The sequence below is a fragment of the Carcharhinus amblyrhynchos genome, chromosome 14 (genome assembly GCF_965287045.1).
Source record: "Carcharhinus amblyrhynchos chromosome 14, sCarAmb.v2.hapA, whole genome shotgun sequence".
NCBI lineage: Eukaryota > Metazoa > Chordata > Chondrichthyes > Carcharhiniformes > Carcharhinidae > Carcharhinus > Carcharhinus amblyrhynchos.
In genome coordinates, this window is record NC_137337.1 from 35,060,628 (window position 1) to 35,081,474 (window position 20,847).

At 41.7% G+C, this 20,847-nt stretch overlaps 2 protein-coding genes across 6 annotated transcripts in view; one reads left to right on the forward strand and one right to left on the reverse strand.

Moving 5' to 3' along the window:
* dmac2l (distal membrane arm assembly component 2 like) overlaps positions 1 to 20,847 on the forward strand; it is a 138,924-nt gene that overhangs the window by 26,274 nt on the left and 91,803 nt on the right. The window contains exon 4 of one of the 5 annotated variants that reach the window (XM_080202653.1): positions 15,849 to 16,045. The exons of 2 other annotated variants lie outside the window; for them this stretch is intronic. In XM_080202653.1, coding sequence (XP_080058779.1) covers positions 15,849 to 15,921 — 73 coding nt within the window. In that variant the 3' untranslated portion in view covers positions 15,922 to 16,045. Of the gene's footprint in view, positions 1 to 1,444; positions 3,703 to 9,102; positions 9,509 to 15,848; positions 16,046 to 20,847 lie in introns of those variants that run through there. 2 more of the 5 variants (XM_080202652.1, XM_080202649.1) reach the window with 2 other exon arrangements.
* Positions 1 to 20,847, reverse strand: part of cdkl1 (cyclin dependent kinase like 1 (CDC2 related kinase)) — a 44,273-nt gene that overhangs the window by 15,416 nt on the left and 8,010 nt on the right. Inside the window, exons 2-4 of the mRNA XM_080202646.1 lie at positions 10,077 to 10,198; positions 8,860 to 8,932; positions 3,401 to 3,491 (exon numbers count right to left, since the gene is read on the reverse strand). Coding sequence (XP_080058772.1) covers positions 3,401 to 3,491; positions 8,860 to 8,932; positions 10,077 to 10,198 — 286 coding nt within the window. The remainder of the gene's footprint in view (positions 1 to 3,400; positions 3,492 to 8,859; positions 8,933 to 10,076; positions 10,199 to 20,847) is intronic.

Below are 20,847 nucleotides of genomic sequence, written 5' to 3' on the forward strand. Positions count from 1 at the left end.
AGGCTCGATGGGTCAAATGACCTCCTTCTGCACTGTAGAGATTCTACGATGAGTGTACAGCAGCTACATTTTGAACAGAGTAGTTACACAAAAAGCAATGAAATGAATGACCAGTTATTCTGGTTGGATAATGTTGAATGAGGAAGGAATATTAATCAAGGCATTGAAAACACTCTCCGCATCCTGAGGGGACCTTGTGGGCCAATTTTAACCCATCCACAACCCATTCATTTGCAGAGTGTTAAAATTGGTTCCCTTCCACTTTAGCAGTCAAAAGGGTCCCCAGTTTAGTATTTCCTTTAAATGATAGCAGCTCTAAAGGCACAACTTAAGCACTGGAATGTCAACCTGGATTATGTGCTTGAATTATGGACTGAGCTTTAACCTCACAATCTTTTAACCTAAAGACAAAAGTGCTATCAATTAATCAAAATATTTTCCCAAAATTTAACACACTTAACTCATGCGTTCTTCTTCCATATCTGATTCGTATTTAAGTATATTCAAAGGGCTTTTTTTTTAAAAAAAAGAAACACTATATTGTAGGGTGAAAACAAATTTTTATTCGTTCATAGGACATGTGCAATACTGGCTGGCCATTTATTGCCCATCTCTAGTTGCCCTTGAGAAGGTGATGGTGAGCTGCCTTCTTGAATCGCTGCTCGTCTTTCTTGGTGGAAGTGGTCATGGGTTTGGAAGGTGCTGCGTAAGGATCTTTGGTGAAATGCCGCAGTGCATCTAGTAGATGGTACACACTGCTGCTGAGTGTCGGTGGTGGATGGAGTGGATGTGGTGTCAATTAAGCAGCTACTTCGTCCTAGATATTGTCAAGCTTCTTGAGTGTTCATAGAATCCCTGCAGTGCAGAAGGAAGACCTTCGGCCCACCACTGACAACAATCCTACCCAGTAACCCCACATCTTTACCTTGCTAATCCCCCTGACACTAAGGGGCAATTTAGCATGGCCAATCAACCTAACACACACACCTTTGGACCGTGGGTGGAAAGCAGAGCACTTGAAGGAAACGCGTGCAGACATGCAGAGAATGTGCAAACTCCACACAGACAGTCACCCAAGGTCGGAATTGAAACTGGATCCCTGGCGCTTTGAGGCAGCAGTGCAACTACTGTGCCACCGTGCCATGTTGTTGGAGTTGCACCCATCCAGGCAAGAGGGGAGTGTTCTATCACACTCCTGACTTGTACCTTGTAGATGGTGGACAGGTTTTAGCAAGTCAGGAGGCAAATTACTCCTATTCTCTGACCTGCTCTTGTAGCTATTGTGTTTATGTGGCAAGTCTAGTTGAATTTCTGGTCAATGGTAACCCCAAAAACATTGACAGTGAAATATATAATACAAATTTATAATAAATATTGAAATATATATTGAATAAATATATATTCAATGTATGAAATTAGTTGAAAACCTTTGAATTATTTAAAGCCACCAGGGTGCCGACATCAAGACATGGAATCAAGATAGTGCCATATGCCTCCCACCAACCCCACCAAGATTACTTTTGCTATTTATTAAGATCGTGGCTGAACCTTGATCACTCCACTTTCCTGTTCAATCTCATGTCTCATTTCCTAAGAGTTCAAAACTCTTCCGATCTCAGCTTTGAATATGCAATTAAGCAGCCAGTCTTCTGGGACGGGAATTCCAAAGATTCAGTACCAAGCTACAATGGACTAACCTAAACATTGTTACATAAATGTGGATTTTCACTGTTATTCTGGTGCTTTATACTGGTTCTTGGACAAGGTGCTTCAAGTGGACCACTGTGTTAACAACCTTTTATTCACCATCTTTCTCAGCTGCTCCATTAGATCTGATTTACCGCAGTTTGTCTAATACAGTAACTGATGACCAGGAATACTCACTTGAATATTGGAAAGACTGAATCCATTGTCTTTGACCTTTCCCATGAACTGTTTCCCAGTCACCAATTCTATTCCTTTCCCCACCCACTCTGAGGCTGAACCAGACCATTCACAACTTTGATATTCTATTTGATCCTTAGCTGAGCTTCTGACCCATATCTTCCCTGTCACCAAAATCCTCTATGTGAACTGTTCTAATGTTGTCCATGTCCTCCCCTACCTCAACCCATTTGCTGCTAAAACCTTAATCCACACTTTCATCATCTCCAGTCTCAACTAGTCCAATGCTCTACAGTCTTCTATACCACCCTCCATAAACTTCAGCACATACAAAATTCTGCAGCCTATATTCTAACTTTCACTGAGTTCTGTTCACCTCTGTGCTTGGTGACCTGTATTAGATTTTTGGTCTGCAACACTGCAAATTTAGATCTTTCATCATAGTGCTCAAATCCTCCCATGCCTTGTTCTTCCTTATTTCTGCAATCTCAAGCCCTATAGCCCTCTGAGAACTTGCTTTCCTCCAATTTTGACCTTCTACGAATCCCCCGTAACTTTAGCGTACTGTCGGCAACTATTTTCAGCTTCTGTGGCCTGAAGCTCTAGAATTCCTTCCATAAATCTTTGTCTCTTTCTCTCCTCCTTTAAAACCTACCTCTTTATCCAAGCTTTTGGTCATTTGTCCTGATATTGTCTCCCATGGTTCAGTGTTAAATATGTTTTTTTATTGATAGCATGTTTGTTAAGCACCTTGGGATATTTTTCTGTGTTAAAGGTGCTATACAAATACAAGTTGTTCTTATTTCTCAGCTGCCTAGGCCCTGAGCAACGGAATTGCCATCCTGAAACTCTCCTAACTTAATACATAGAAATATCTTAAAACCCACCTCTTTTACCAAGCTCCAAGTTATCTAGCCTATGAGCAGCACAGTGGTTAGCACTGCTGCCTCATAGCAACAGGGATTTGTGTTCAGTTCAGTTTTGGGCAACTGTCTGTGGAGTTTGCACATTCTCCCCACGTTTGCAGGGGATTCCTCCATGTGCTCCGTTTTTCTCTCACAGTCCGAAAGATGTGCTATTTAGGTGCATTGGCCATGCTAAATTCTCCCTCAGTGTACCCAAACCACTCAGTGTCGCCAGGGTGTGGTGACAAGGAGATTTTCACAGTAGATTTACAATGTTAATGTAAGCCTACTTGTGACACTAATAAAGTAAAAAAAACTAATTTCTCCTAATGTGGCATTTCTGTGAATTTCCTTGCAACGTTTTACTATGATAAAGTCACCATATAAATGCAAGCTTTAGTTGGTATTGTAATGAATCAGTTGTGAAATATAGCAACATCCATTCTCCTCAATTTTCTGCACACTATGTACTCAATCCTGCTTTTAGTTAACAGTACTGTGATGTCACTTCTAAAAATGTTATACAATTGCCTAAAATTTTGGTTTTGTTGTACAAATGGTAACAGCGACAATTAAACAGCCTTTAATGAAAATAGAGGACTTTCACTTACTCAGTATCCTGGCAAAACCAAAATCACAAAGCTTAATGACATGATGTTTTGTAATTAAGATATTTTCCGGCTTTACATCTCTATGTATACACTGCAAAAATTAAAGTAAATATGATCAAAAAAGTGATTCGTTCAAGGATGTTAAACACATGCATGAATGGCACAAATATGCCAGGCTCTAAATAAACTGTAGATCAATTAATTTCTGGACATCCTGGACAGTGTTAAAAAGCTTCAATTCAATTGGGAGATTTGATAATATTACAGATATTGACCTTACACAACCAGTTTTTAATTATTAGCCCCACATTAAGCATTTATTTATTGTATTTACTGCTTTAAGAATTCTGAGGGTGTGGTGAAAAGGCATTTGTGGACCGGCCTGCTTTAATTATCAAGGGGCCACACGGTGAAGCCTTCCATTGTTTGCTGGAGCTGAGAGAGAGAGCTAAGATTTTACCTGTTAAAAACCTGTTTAAAATAAGTTTAAAGCACTTTACTCTTTGTAGAACTGTTTAAAGCATTTATTTATTGTATTTACTGCTTTAAGAATTCTGAGGGTGTGGTGAAAAGGCATTTGTGGACCAGCCTGCTTTAAATCAGCGCCAGGTTTAAAAGGAGGCCTGGTGTAGACAGCGGGCAGCGTCTGAGCGGGCAGCGGAGTGAGTGGGAAGCAGAGTGAGTTAATAGGGCTTAATATCAAAAAGGGCTTGGAGGAAAAAGGCCAGGTGAGTTTGTTTGAAAAAAAACAAGGAAAAAAATTTTTTTCAAAACTACTACAGCAAGAAACAAGGAAAAAAATTTTTTCCCCATAAAAACTTACAGTGAATAATGGAGGGGCATGTGATGTGTGGTTTCTGTATGATGTGGGAACTGGCGGACCCCAGGGTCCTTCCCAGTGACCATGTCTGCAGTAAGTGCAGGTTGCTGGAGGAGCTCCAGCTCAAGGTGGATGAGCTGGCCTCTGAGCTACAGACACTGAGGCTCATCAGGGGGAGAGAGGGTGCCCCTAGACTGGCTAAATCTAAGGGTCAGGGACAAAAGGGGGCTGCTGGGAGGAGGAGGAAGGGGGGTGAGGAGTGGAGGCCTCAGCCTCTTAATCTGCATAACAGGTTTGAGGTTCTTGCTTCCAGTTTGGAAGAGGACGAGGCAGGTGAGGTTGGTGAGCAAACTGCACACGGTACAGTGATGCAGCAGGACATAGGCAAAGAGAAGGGGAAAAGGAACGTAGTAGTGATTGGAGATAGTGGGGTGAAGGGTATTGACACTGTCCTTTGTCACAATGACAAAGTGCACAGAAGGGTGTGTTGTCTGCCTGGTGCTCGGGTACGGGATGTCGCAGCTGGGCTGCAGAGGAACCTGGAGTGGGAGGGTGAGAACCCGGTCGTTGTAGTACATGTGGGTGCCGGCGACGTAGGCAAAGTGCGGACTGAGGATCTGGGGAGGGAGTATGAGAAGCTGGGAATGGAATTAAAAAGTAGAACCGACAAGGTGGTCGTCTCTGGGCTACTGCCTGAACTGAGTGCAGACGGGCGTAGGGTTGACAGGATAAAGGAAGTGAATGGGTGGCTCAGGGATTGGTGTGGGAGGAATGGGTTTGAATTTATGGGGCATTGGCATCAGTATTGGGGTAGGTGGGACTTGTTCGGGCGGGATGGGGTTGGTCTGAATCGTGCTGGGACCAGAGTGTTGGCGAATCGAGTAAAGAGGACTGTAGACAGGGCTTTAAACTAATTAGGGGGGGGGAGGGTGCGAGGGTAGGTGACGCTACGAGGTCTAAAGTTAAGGATAGGGTACAGGTAAGGGAAGAGGCCGAGGATGTCCCAATTGGTGGCGTTACGGCAAATAGGGTCCAGGTGAAGGCTGGGATGAAAGCGCTTTATCTGAATGCACGAAGCATTCGGAATAAAGTGGATGAGCTGGTGGCGCAGATCGACACAAATGGATACGATCTGGTGGCCATTACAGAGACGTGGCTGCAAGGTGACAGGGACTGGGAGATGAATGTACAGGGCTATCAAGTGTTTAGGAAGGATAGGCAGGAGGAAAGAGGGGGTGGCGTAGCTCTGCTGATTAAGGATAGTATCAAGGTGGTAGCAAGGGATGATATCGGAGCCAAAGAGCAGAACGTGGAATCGTTGTGGGTGGAGATTAGGAACAGCAAAGGGAGGAAGACGCTGGTGGCTGTCGTCTATAGGCCCCCGAATAATGATCTGGAGGTGGGGCGGGCTGTTAACACGCAAATAAGTGCGGCGTGCAGGAATGGGACGGCAGTAGTTATGGGAGATTTCAATCTGCATATTGATTGGTCGACCCATGTTGGACGAGGTGGGCTCGAGGAGGAGTTCTTGGAATGCTGCCGGGATAATTTCCTTGAACAGTGTGTGTTGGAGCCGACGAGGGAGCGAGCTATCTTGGATCTGGTGCTATGTAATGAGGCGGGTAGAATTAGGGACCTTGCGGTGAAGGATCCTCTTGGAGAGAGTGATCATTGTATGGTGGAGTTTCTGGTGCAGATGGAGGAGGAGAAAGTGGGTTCCCGGACACGCGTCCTTTGTTTGAATAGAGGGGAGTATGGTAGGATGAGAGAAGAATTGGCAAATGTGGACTGGGGGAGTGCGTTGGAAGGTAGGTCTGCTGAGGAGCAGTGGAGGATCTTTAAGGAGATCTTTCTTGGTGCTCAGCAGAAATTTATTCCGATGGTTAAAAAGGACAGTAGGAAGAGAGGTAATAAGCCGTGGATAACGAAGGAGGTGAAGGAAAGTGTTAAATTAAAAGCGGAGGAATTTAGAGTAGCTAAGAGCAGTGGGCGAGAAGAGGATTGGGAAAGGTTTAAATGTCAACAAAGATTGACAAAGAAGTTGATAAAGGAGGGTAGGAGAAGCTATGAGGCTGGGCTAGCACTTAATATAAAAAAGGATAGCAAGAGTTTTTATAAATATATAAAAAGGAAGAGGCTGGCTAGGGTGAACGTTGGTCCTTTAGAGGATGAGAAAGGGGAGCTAGTGGTAGGGGATGGGGATATGGCTAAGGTCTTGAATAACTTTTTTGTTTCTGTCTTCACGGAGGAGGACGTGAATAATTTGCCGGGTGTTAGCGATGGAAAGGTGGTAGGACTGGAGGGTCTTAATGACATTACTGTTACTAGAGAGGTGGTGCGCGACAGACTGGAGGGGGCTGATTGTGGACAAGTCCCCAGGACCGGATGGAATGCATCCGAGGGTTCTGAAAGAAATGGCGGAGGTGATAGTGGATGCCTTGGTGGTTATTTTCCAGACGTCGCTGGATTCCGGGGAAGTGCCGGAAGATTGGAAAACGGCTAATGTTACGCCGTTGTTTAAGAAGGGTGCCAGGCAAAAGGCGGGGAATTATAGGCCGGTTAGTTTAACGTCTGTGGTAGGTAAAATGTTAGAATCCGTCATTAAGGAGGAAATTGCGAGGCATCTTGAAGGGAATTGCTTGATAGGGCGGACGCAACACGGTTTCATTAAAGGGAAGTCGTGTCTGACAAATTTACTGGAGTTCTATGAGGATGTGTCTAGGGCAGTGGATAGAGGAGAGCCGGTGGATGTGGTCTTTCTGGATTTTCAGAAGGCGTTTGACAAGGTACCTCACAAGAGGTTATTGCAGAAGGTCAGGGGACATGGAGTTGGGGGTAGGGTGTTAGCGTGGATAGAGGATTGGTTGTCAAATAGGAGGCAGAGAGTGGGGGTCAATGGGTGCTATTCGGATTGGCGGTTGGTGACTAGTGGGGTGCCCCAGGGGTCGGTGCTGGGGCCTCAGCTATTTACCATTTATATAGATGATCTGGAGGAGGGAACCGAGTGCAGGGTGTCGAAATTTGCTGATGACACCAAGATTGGGGGAAAGGCAAATTGTGCGGAGGGTGTGGAGAGTCTGCAGAAGGATCTAGATAGGCTGGGCGAATGGGCCAGGAAATGGCAAATGGAATTTAATGTTGGCAAGTGTGAGGTGGTCCACTTTGGTAGGAAGAATGGTAGGAAGGACTATTACTTAACGTGGCGAAAAACTGCAGCAGGCGACGGTGCAGAGGGACCTCGGGGTCCTTGTGCATGAGTCGCAAAAACCCAGCTTGCAGGTGCAGCAGGTGGTCAGGAAGGCGAATGGGATGCTGGCCTTCATAGCGAGGGGGATTGAATATAAAAGTAGGGAGGTCTTGCTGCAGCTGTATAGGGCATTGGTGAGGCCGCAGCTGGAGTACTGTGTGCAGTTTTGGGCGCCGCACCTGCGCAAGGATATTTTGGCCCTGGAGGGAGTGCAGAGGAGGTTTACTAGGCTGATACCGGAGTTGGGGGGATTGAGCTATGAGGAGAGGCTGAATAAACTAGGCTTGTACTCGTTAGAGTTTAGAAGAATGAGGGGAGATCTCATTGAGACGTATAAGATGATGAATGGGATGGATAGGATAGAGGTGGAGAGACTCTTCCCGCTCAAAAAAGACAGTAGGACTAGGGGGCACAGCCTCAAGATAAAGGGGAGGCGGTTTAGAACGGAGTTGAGGAGGAACTTCTTCACTCAAAGGGTGGTGAATCTCTGGAATTCTCTGCCCGTTGAAGTGGTGGAGGCTGCCTCGCTAAATATTTTTAAGACGCGGGTTGATGGGTTCTTGATAAGAGAGGGGATTAAGGGTTATGGGGAGAGGGCGGGAAAGTGGAACTGAGCCACAACAGATCAGCCATGATCTTATTGAATGGCGGGGCAGGCTCGAAGGGCTAGATGGCCTACTCCTGCTCCTATTTTCTTATGTTCTTATGTTCTTATTAGCTCTTCTCAGCAATGGATCACGGTAATACACTTTGCCATTGGCTTTGACATCTATTTTCCAGCCACTTTTGTTATGATTTACTGCTTTGTACATCTTGAAGGTTGAAAATCAAATGAATGCAAAAGGAATTACACTTTTAGCCAGTTTGACCTCAAGTTTGACCTCAAGCTGGTAACAGACAATATCTGGTAGTATTACACTAAAAGACTCCGTATAATTATATGGTGTCCTATATTATGATATACGACAGGCAATTTTAACATGAAACTTTTCAGCTGACTAAAACAGGACACAAATTTGTTTTGTAATGTATATATCATGTAAAACAGGATTTAAATTGCTTGCCTTAGGCAAAGGCCAAAATCATTTATGGTCTGTTTATACATATCATGTCAATATCAGCTGAAAGTACACTGTCAAAAGTAATTTAATAGTTTAGCTGATTTAAATATTTTTTTAACATCAGGCTTAGGAGTAATGAAGAATTGCACACTCTCGAATCTTCAAATATTGCTGTTGAAACAATCTTTTTCAGCAATCTTCAAATACATAAATCTAAATAAAAACTTCAAACATTCTGAAAGTGAACCAAAACTGTAAAAGTAGTACACTCGGTGCGCTATTTGACGAGTTGTAAAATACTTCATGTACACAAAAGTATGTGAAAGCTTACATTGTGCTTATGGCAAAAGTTCACAGCCTGTAGAGTTTGCCAAGTAATTCTCCTCACCAAGTGATCTGGTACCCTAAGAAAAAGAAAGGCATTATTGAACTTTGCAAAAAATTAAACAGGTTTCCTTCCCTTTCTACTTACAGTGGTGCTTTAAATTTGGCATGAGATTTAGCCATTAATAATATACAAAGCAAAACCATATTTATAAGTAATTGTTATTAAAGAACCCATGTTCCACTTCAGTAAACCCAAGAATAAAGGAACTGTGATTTCATCAGCTCCTACAAGACGTCAGGAATGGAAGGACATTCAAATCTAGCAAAATGCCTGATAAGGGAGCGGCAAGTGCTTAAGAATGGATATTATTATTCTCGAGCTGCTTTGTTCTGCTTAGGTTAAAAATGTTTGTTGTTGAATGAAGGGTTCAATGAAATATTCACAATAAGTGAGACTCAAAGTAGTAACATTTTTTCAACTGAAATGCATGTACCCAGATTTGATCTTGATTACGTACATTAGATGCATGAACATGGAGTGGTTTTGTTATTCACAAAAAGAGTGCTATAAAAACACATTTTAAAACCTGATCTTATTTTCTGTCTAATAGTTACTTGTTCAGTGAAGTCAGTGCTTGAAAATGTAAATTAAAGAATCGATTTACATTTGCTGTTTGTGAGATTCTGTGGTGATAGGTTAGCCACAATGTTTGCCTGCATTATTATACTTTAAAAATTAATTCATACAATGGAATGCTTTAGGGTGTTAAAAATATCCATTAAGCAAACTCATTGAAGCTCACTGTTGAGAAAGCTTTTCTGAGATAACATATGATTAAAATTGCATAAAATTATTTTGCCTTCCGATAGTTCTGAAGGGTTATGCATCATTACTAGTTTCATTTGCATAATTGTGAAGAAAAGCTAGCAAAGTTTAATTAGTTCATGTTGGAGAATATAGATTTTGAGCTGACATTGTGGGTAACACTAAAATGTAAAGCTCTATTTATGACTATATTGTTTGTACTTTTCACTGATATTAAATGATTTCCATCCTGATCACTACAATCAGTACCGAGAAGGAATCAGAGCTATAGGTCCCAAAATCAAGGCAGTGACCATTAAAGGTCCAGTTTTGAAACTTGGAATGTCATGAAGTTGTACTGTGTACAACGCAGTCCATCACATGTAGTCTGTACACCACAAATCAATGTTACTTACCCTGTCGGGTATCGGTCCAATTCATCTAATACAGTGTGGTCACAGTACTCAAAAACTAAATGAAGCCTTCGTTTCCTTCTGAACACTTCAATCAAGTTGACAAGATTGGCATGTTTGAGTTGCTGGAAAATAAAATGTAATTTAATTTTCAGAGAATATATAGATTATCCAAACTTTGCTGTTATTTCATCTTGTTGATAATCCTCCCATTTTGTAATATTAAAACAGGTTTTACTGTATGCAATTCCAAATCAGTTGTAGTTGAGTAAATAGGGATTACATGGTTAGTGGCATTGCCTAACTGCAGATATACTTGGAGATTGGCAGAGTACCTTTGTACACATAAAGAGTCACAAACGATGGGAAGTAGAGGAAGAGAAAATAATGTTACAGCAAAACAATAAAAGTGACATCCAAGAATCGTCATAAATTTAAATACCCATACTTAATATTAAAGTACTGTTTAAAAAAGCACAAGCTATAAATGATGTGGAAACAGTTTTTGATCAGGAAGTAAAATTACAGCAATTTTATGATAAATATTAATTTTTCTACGAATCATATTAGTGGTTCCCCACCTTTTATCTGTAACGGCACACCTTTATCTTGAGGCATGCCTTCAATATTCTCCAACTGAGCTGCCCTCAAGCAAAAGTCTGAAAGCCAGTGATCTAGTACATATTGTCTCACATCAGGTAATTAAAATATCCAGTTTACATCAATCGCAGTCTGCACACTTTGTAATTTAACCATCTCGTTTGTCAGAATTGAACACAAATACTAAAGGTAACACGGCAAGTCAATAAAACTGCTTCACTTCTGTCAAAAATTCTTTGATACATGAAAAAATTAATAATTGTAACAGAAAGTTGCTTTCTCATTATCCAGTTTTTGTTGGTGGTGTGACTAAACTACTCTAAAGCCAAAAGCCTCTTGGAACACAGTTCAAAGAATTTCTGCAAAAAAACACTCTCAAGACAGATGTTCTTCCAAACCCAGTTCTGGGCAAAACAGAATAAAGAATGGCCTGGATTACAAACACAATCATTACATTAGCATTGGAAGTTACTTAACTGCTTATAGTAATCCTGGAAACATAATCAGCCAATTAAATTCCTAGTGAGAGAAAAATGTTGCTCATTGTGCAATGAGCTAGGCCTTTCAAGTCAATGTGGTGACGACTGCCGCTGCTACACTGCAGCTTACCAGCTGGTCATGCCAATCCATCACTATGGCAAGCCAATAAGATCACACAAGAACCAAAAAAACTGGGTTTGCACTCGGTTTCTCACCTCGTGATATTACGCCAGCAGGGCTAGTAATCAGCCTCATGCTCAAGAAAGGCACGAGGCAGAAAAAGACAGAACTTTTTATTATCAGTGAACCCGTGATGCAATCATCTGGGCTCAACTGCCTTAACAGCCATTCCTCCAGCAACGGGAACAAGACGCAATAGCCTCACTAGTGGGGCAGGAGGCCAGGGAGATCACCTGGATGGTTGGGGGAAGGGGGGGGGGGGGCAGTGCCCCTTGGGTAATGCCAGTCTGGGACCCTGGTATTGCCAGCCTGGCACCCTGGCAGTGCCAAGGGGTGGGGCCTAAGGAGAGATAAGGCCATAGCCTTAAAATGTTATGATGTGCCAAGTGCTCAACCAGGTGTGCAGATCATACGACTACTCCTAGTTCCTTCACACCAACACTTTAGTTAAGAAAGTCCATTAACACCTTTACTTTCTCAGGAGGCTAGTGAAATTTGGCATATCAGCTACGACTCTTACCAACTTTTATAGATGCACCATAGAAAGCATCCTTTCTGGTTGTATCACAGCTTGGTATGGCTCCTGCTCTGCCCAAGACTGCAAGAAATTACAAAGGGTTGTGAACGAAGCCCAGTACATCATGCAAACCCGCATTCCATCCATTGACTCTGTCTACACTTTCCGCTGCCTCGGTAAAGCAGCCAGCGTAATCAAGAATCCCACGCATCCCAGACATACTTTCTTCCATCATCTTCTGTCAGGGAAAAGATACAAAAGTCTGAAGTCACACAGCAACAAACTCAAAAACAGCTTCCTCCCTGCTGCCATCAGACTTCTGAATGGACCTACCTCATCAGATTGATCTTTCTCTACACACTAGCTATGAATGTAGCACTACATTCTGTACCCTCTCCTTTTCCTTCTCTATGTACAGTATGCTTTGTAAGACACATTTTAAAAGGATATGAGGCAACTCATCTCCACTACCCTCCCAGGCAATGCATTCCAGACTGTCACCACACTGGGTAAAAATGCTTTTCCTTACGCACCCCCTAAACCTTCTGCCCCTTTCCTTGAATCTATACCCCGTCATAATGAGCCCTTCAACTATGGGGAACAGCCGCTCCCTATCCATGCGACTCAATCTTGTACATCTTGATCAGGTCGCCCCTCAGTCCTCTCTACTCCAATGAAAACAATCCCAGTCTATACAACTTCTTTACATAACTTAAATGTTCCATCCCAGGCGGCATCCTGGTGAATCGCCTCTGCATCCCCTCCACAGCAATCACATCTTTCCAATAATGTAGCGACCAGAACTGCACACAGTTCTTCAGCTATGGCCTCAGCAATGTTTTATACAACTCCAACATGACCTCCTTGCTTTTGTAATCTATGTCTTGATTGATAAAGGCAAGTGTCCCAATGTGCCCTTTTCGCCACCCTTGCACCTTCAGAGATCTGTGGACAAACATGCTGAGATTTTCCTCCTTTCTCTCAGCCCTGACTCAATGTTAATCTTCTGGCACCAACAGGTTAGAGGTCACTCTGGAAAGGGCCCCTTGATCCAACAGTGCACTCCTCCCATACTGTCGGACCCCTCATGCAGATTTGCTTCTACTTTTGATTTAAAGCTGTACTATTAGTTTGAGTGTACAAGATGGTGGTTCTGCACTTTTACCTCAGGACCAGCTTTGACACTCCCTCTCTCACTGCATCCCAGAAATCTACCTGGAACCTCATTATGTGAAGGTACACCTCCCTTCTATTATTCATTTATTATTCATTCATGGGATGTGAAAATCGCTGGCTGGGCATTTATTGTCCTTCCCCAATTGCCCTTGAACTGAGTGGCTTGCTCAGCCAATTCAGGAGGGTATTTATGAGTCAACCACATTGCTGTGGATCTGGAGTCACATGTTGGCCAGGTTGGGTAAGGATTTCCCTCCCTAAAGTACATTAGTAAACCAGGTAGGTTTTTACAACAAATCTGTTTCATGATCATCATTAGCTTCTCCAGATCTCATAATATTGGATCTCACTGTTATTGTGATCAAAATTCCAACCCTACCCCTGAGCTATCACTGTCAATGTGCCCATGCCCTACGTGGCCCTCACCCCTCCCCAGCTAGAGACCCTCCCTCATCCTCTGAAAGCTTCACCTTCCCTCACGTTTCTCCAAGTACAGGCAGCTGATGCTCCCATAACCATCACAATTCCATCTGTAGACAAGTACAAAGCCAGACAAGCAAAATGGATATGGACTGTAAAACTGCCCTATTCACCAAACTGTACCTCATCACAACTGAGCACACAGTCCTTGTGCCACCCAGGAGTAGCAGTCCAATGTGCATGCCATGGCCTGTGGCATGGCCAGCTACCCCATAAGATTGTCTCTGACTACGGGCCCAAGATCATATTTAATGAACATTCATGAGATAGTAATGAATCATTCATGTCACTACTTGGGGAATACCCAATCTGCCAATAACCCACCGCTGGGAGAATTGCAAACCGCTTTTATGCCAAGGGGCTTCCGGCTTTTTGGCTCCTGCCTGCCACAAAACCTGCCATGGGCAGGATGGGAAGAGCTCACATCATCAGTTAGTGACCTGTCCTGAAATGAAGTCAAGAGAAATCTCAGCTGCAAATACTCTTCTGACTCACTGTCACATGTGAATGAAGAGTAGAATGGAACTATAAACCAATGTTGTTAGTGGATTCAAGAGGTGAGGGCTAAGGGGGCAAAAAGAAAGTACTATTTTGCAGTTACCTTAAATTATTGTAGATTCTGTTGTATAAAAAGTAAAAAGCAAACCTTTATTTACCCAAAAGCTGATTGAAGTCCTGTATTAATTTAATGCAAATCAGACTGAAAATGTTCTATATGCCTCAAGCATGTAAACTGAATTTAAAAATATAGAAATGCAGAATGTATGGTACATATCGCTTTGATCAATACTTACATTAACTTAGCAACCCAAATCAAACTGCTGAAACTATAATTGAAGGATTCATTAGCTGAGACCTGATTTACATCAATGTTTACTGCGGTATATTGACTGAACAAACACTCTCAACTGGGAAGGGAACCAATTCAATTTCCACTTCCGCCACTCCTTTGCACAGTGAGAGACTTTTTACACTTTGAACAGGAAGCTTTATTGGCAAGCACTTCAACATGCCCAAACAACAGACTAAATAAAATACAGTAATCTGAAGTGGTCAGATTTTCAACCTTAACATTTGGTAGAAAAAACTAATATTTCCTGCATATAGAATACAAGCATTTCCCTTCTTGTGTCCCTTCGTAAATATCAGTTCTTATATTTCTAATGAGATTTCCTGGTTGCCCACCTACTGAAAGACACAAACATCAGATCTGAATCTCAACTGGTTGCAAACAAACTAAATACTAGTTACTTGATAGCGATAAGTTGTTCTCCAGTAAATGTGACACTAATTCTTTGGACTATTGGGTGACTGATTATTTTTCCAAGCTTTTGGAGCTGAACAGGTCCTTTCATAGGTGAAAAATGGACAGGAGTGTTATTTCGTGCAGGCTAAAAGCATCAGATTACAATGAAAAGCATTTTGACAGGCAAAACAGTACAGATTACAAACAGCTATTAGCTTTAAAATGTACAATGAAAACAAATAACACTGTAGGAACACTGCTAGATTTCCCTGCCCAAAATAAAAGTACTCAATTTTTTCAGTAAACACATTTACTTGCAATCTAAATTGAACGCACAGTAATCTCTCAATCCAGAATGCTTGTGACCAAGTCATTCCTAGATTTTGGAATTTTCCAGATTATGGAATGATGTTAGAATGCCTAACCACAATTGTGCGAAATGGAAAAGACCACATACTTGCCTGCTGCATAAACTATTATAAAACAATAATAAAAAAGTGGTTAGTTATTCAAATACTGATATACTTTCCAAGTTTCCATTCCCAAAGTACTTCACTAAAATGACACAGTCAATTGCTTGGATCTGCTCTAAAATCTTCTGGATAACTAGTGTTTCTGAACAATAGTTTTCCGGTGACTGTTCCCAAACACTTAGACAAGGAGTCTAACCATCAGCAAGTCGTGCACATCATGTGCTGCACTTTTCAAAACGCATAATGTAAATTTATTTATTAGTGTCACAAGAAGGCTCACACTGACACTGCACTGAAGTTACTGTGAAAATCTTCTAGTCTGCACTCGTCTGTCCTTCTGCACTCCGGCCCTGTTCAGGTACACTAAGGGAGAATTTAGCACGGCCAATCCACCTAACCAGCACGTCTTTTGGATTGTGGGAATAAACCAGAGCACTGGAAGGAAGCCACGTGGGCACTGGGAGAACGTGCAAACTCCACACAGTGACCCAAGCCAGGAATCAAACTCAAGTCCCTGGCAATGTGAGATAGTGCTGCTAACTGCTGTGTCATCGCGCCACACATTGCATCTTATAATAGAAAGTGTGCATATTCTGATGTTTATTTTACCTTATTTATTGTAGTATTAATTCAAAAAGAATGAATCCTGGATACAGTAGCAGTATCATTCCAGACTGGAGAGACTACAGTGTATGAGGAATTTCTAGAACTATATATTTTTGAAAAAAGATGAATCACTCTTGACCAAGAAAGTCCACCAGTTCCAGTGGTAGGTACACCATGAAACATGACAAATAATTTTCCAGGACAATTTATAAATAATAATTGTATTTTGCTGTACTTACCTTTGCCCTGATGTGCTTTTATTTGACTCCTTTTCACATTCCATGACTGTACAACTAATATTTAATAATTCTGGAGGCCAGAAGAGTTGAACAAAGCATTGAGTACAAAGTTAATAGTTCTGAATACTGCCATAAAATTACGTTGGAAAATTGGGTTTGTATTTCTCTAAAAACAAACATGTAACTAATAATAACTTAATCTTCACATTAGAAGTCCATATTGTAGTAAAACACCCCAAAGTAATACTGGTACTGTATCCAGGATTCATTCTTTTTGAATTAATATTACAATAAATAAGGTGAAATGAACATCAGAATATGCATATTTTCTCTTATAAGATGAAATGTGCGGTGTGATGGCACAGCAGTTAGCACCGCTGCCTCACATTGCCAGGAACATAGCTTCAGTTGCCGTCTATGTGGAGTTTGTACGCTCTCCTAATGTCTGTGTGGCTCCCTCTGGGTTTTCCAGTTTCCTCCCACAGTTCAAGAGATGTGATGGTTAGGTGCACTGGCCATGCTAAATTCTCCCTCATGTACCTGAACATGGGCTGGAGTGTGGCGACTAGCAGATTTTCACAGTTGCTTCATTGCAGTATTAGTGTGAGCCTTCTTGTGATGCTAATAAATAAATTTAAATTATGTGTTTGGAAAGTGCAACACATTATGTGCAAGACTTGCTGATGGTTAGATGCTTACAAAGTATTTGAGAACAGTGATTTTATTTTCTAAAATAACTGAGACAAGAGGCATTTCTCATTGTAACAATGTTATGATCAGCTTATTTGCACTTACACTCAGTGTCTTAGCTGATATCTGAAGAGCCCAATTGCAATTTTTATTTTATCCTATCCAAATTCCTTCCTTTGTGTACCAAATATGTCGGAATAAGAAATAGGAATAGGCCATTTGGCCCATTGAGCCTGCTGTACCATTCAATAAGATCTTGGTTGATCTGATTGTGGCTTTAACGTCACCTTCCTGTCTACCCAACAAATCCTTGACTCCTTGTCGATCAAAATCTGTCCAAATTGGCCTATTCTTTGACTTAGCCTCCAATTCTGTCTATGGAAGAGAATTTTAAAGATTAACAACCACATATAACAAAATAAATTCCTCCTCGTTTCTGTCTTAAATAGGAGATCTTTCACTCAGTGGGTGGTGGGTGAGTGGAATCGGCTGCCATCGGTGGTGGAGGCGAACTCGCTGGGGAATTTTAAGAGACTTCTGGATGAGTACATGGGATTTAACGAGGTTGAGGGTTATAGATAGCCTAGTAGGTGATATGATCAGTGCAACTTGTGGGCCGAAGGGCCTGTTTGTGCTGTAGTTTTCCATGTTCTATTTTGTATTTTTTAAGCTGTGCGTGCCCACCCCTGCTAAGTTTTCCCCACAAAGAGAAATATCTTTGGCACAGTGGTTAGCACTGCTGCCTCATTTGACTAGGGGGCACAGCCTCAAGATAAAAGGGAGGCGGTTTAGAACGGAGTTGAGGAGGAACTTCTTCACTCAAAGGGTGGTGAATCTCTGGAATTCTCTGCCCGTTGAAGTGGTGGAGGCTGCCTCGCTAAATATTTTTAAGACGCGGGTTGATGGGTTTTTGATAAGAGAGGGGATTAAGGGTTATGGGGAGAGGGCGGGAAAGTGGAACTGAGCAGCGACAGATCAGCCGTGATTTTATTGAATGGCGGGGCAGGCTCGAAGGGCTGGATGGCCTACTCCTGCTCCTATTTCTTATGTTCTCAAAGTGCCAGGGACCCAGGTTTGATTCCCGGCTTGGGTCACTGTCTGCATGGACTTTGCACATTCTCCCTGTGTCTGCGTGGATTTCCTCCAGATGCTCCAGTTTCCTTCCACAGTCCAAAGATGTGTGGATTAGGTGGATTGGCAATGCTAAATTGCCTCTTACTGAAAGGAGAAGTAGTAGGGTAAATGAATGGGTTATGGGGATAGGTCCTGAGTGGGATTGTAGTCGCTGCAGACTCGATGGGCCAAATGGCCCCCTTCTGCACTGTAGGATTCTATGATCCTCTCAGCATGTACACTCTCGAGCCTTCCTGAATCTTTTATTTCAACAGGGTCACCATTTTCTCAATGCCAGTTTTTAATAAGCCATTCACTAACAGGGGTGCAGCTGAAGTTGGGGCCAAACAATCTTAAGCTTCCTCAATGTTTCAACATTCCCCAGTAACCTCAAATGTTGCCCAGTGTAGAATTTTAGCTTTGCGCTGGTAAGCATAAAATTGTATCTTTAATATAGCTGATTAGTTAGGACTAGTAAAATTAAATGCTGGCTCTTGCTACAGTCATGCTTTGATTAGAGCATTTTAGGACTTTGTGCTGCCATCAACACAAAAATGTTTGTTTCAGAATTGAATCTAATTTTTATGATTGCCACTAAATAGCTTATGAAGAACAGCACAGTAACCAGGTGAACACACAAAGTAAAGTTTATTTATTAGTGTCACAAATAGGCTTACACATCAATGAAGTTACTGTGAAAATCATCTAGTTGCCACATTCCGGTGCCTGTTCGGGTACACAGAGAGAATTTAGCATGTCCAATGCATCCAACCAGCACGTCTTTTGGACTGTGGGAGGATACTGGAGCACCTGGAGGAAACCCATGCAGACACAGGGAGAATGTGCAGACTGCGCACAGATACTATCCCAATCTGGGAATCAAACATGGACTCCTGGTGCTGTGAGGCTGCAGCGCTAATCACTGTGCCACCGGAATTTAATGAATGTACAATATATATAGTGTTATGTGTACAGTGAACAAAATATCACTATACAAGATATGTATAAATGTAATGTGGCCTTGTAATTCTACCGATTACCTACTTTCTCAATTTAGTAACATTGTGCAAAATATCTGAAGTAAAAAGCGATACCTCGGCAATACATAGCTTGTGCCAGATATACATAAATAGTTCAGCAATTGGCATGGCTTGACACTCAGTCAAACTTTTCATATGTTCGCCAACACAAAAAAAAACTGATTCATTATAAGTTGGCATATTTATTGCAAATGCCAACCCATTCTTAGCAACAGCAGCATTAAGAAAACAGATCATTGCTAGGTTCCAATGTGCTGCTTATTTAGTAGTAGTTCTGGATTGGTGTTCCTGTTTACTTTAGGTAATGAAACCAAGAAATATACCATACCATTTATCTTATGTCAGAACGTTAAACAAATACAGATTTATCTCCTGACCAACAAAGTGAATTACGTTTACATTCACAATTATCCACACAGATGCAATATTTAATACAACTGGCAGCTACTGACCAACGTGCCAATTACACTACTTGGAGATCTGTTGTTTGGTTGCTAATCAACATCTATACAAATATAAAAAATTAACAGATACCCTACAGAGCAGAAAAAGGACCTTCGACCACAATCCCACCCAGGCCCTACCCCACATCCCTACATATTTTTACCCTCTAACCCACACATCTTAGGCCACTGAGGGGCAATTTAGCATGGCCAATCAACCTAACCCGCACATCTTTGGATTGTGGGAGGAAATCGGAGCACCCAGAGAAAACCCACGCAGACACGGGGAGAATCTGCAAACTCCACACAGACACTGACCCAAGCCGGGAATCGAACCCAAGTCCCTGGAGCTGTGAAGCAGCAGTGCTAATCACTGTGCTACCATGCCGGTAAAACAAATATTGCAATAGAACTAGAATGCAGAGACTGATAGAAATATGCTGCACTAAAATTACCTTTGCTAATAAAAATACAAATTTGCTGATTGATTTTACAATCACTAGAAAAGTTTAAAGTTTTAAACCAATCACAAGAAAATTATATTGCATTTCATGAAATCCTTCTTAAAATCTAGGCTCTCTCTCTATTATCTAATCACCGTTAACACGATGTCTAATTGAGATGACAAAGAGATTAATAACAAACAACCCAACAGAGAAACAGTGTGGAAAAGAGGCACTGCAGATATTTGGCAATGAAGCAAATGACATGAAAACTTCAGAAATGTAAAGATATCCATTTCTTCAATACAGCAAAAATATTAAAACTATCAAAATGAAAGTGGAAAAAATGATGGTCGTATCATGTTATAAAGTAACAAATGCCAATGCCAACAGAATGTTCAGTTTTACAAGTTTATCCATAATTTATTGGTCTGGAGACGCAAGACTGACACTCTAGAAAGCATTGGCAAAGACACACCGAGTACTGTGTTCAATTGTGGTGTCCACTTATGAAAAGACATAGCCACTGAAAAACATTCAAAGTGGATAATGCCAGGACTTAAAACTATACAGGAAAGGCCAAGGTGGACTTGCTATGGAATATAAAATACAAAGACAAAGTATAAGGAAGGAAAGAGTCAAGGATGAATGTTGGACATTTCTGTTACCTACAAGGAATAGTCTCTTCTGGAGTTCCAACTTTTATAAATTAAAAACATAATTGCTCCAGATGAACAGATAATGCACACAAGTCTATACATTTACATTCATTACTGTGAAAAGAGCTCCAAGCATTAACATCACTAAGGGAATCCGTAAGATGGATTGTGAAAACTGTGGTGACCCTGGGAGACATAACTAAAACCACAAGCAAAACATTGTTTCTGGAGTGACTATGTTACATTCAAATTTTTAAAGATAATTTTAAGGATGTGTTCATTTATTACCCCTCCATTGTTGCCGAGAAGGTATAGTGAGCTGCTATCTTGAACTGATTCAGTCGTAAGCTACTGGATTGTTATTCTTTCATGGATGTGGGTGTCACTGG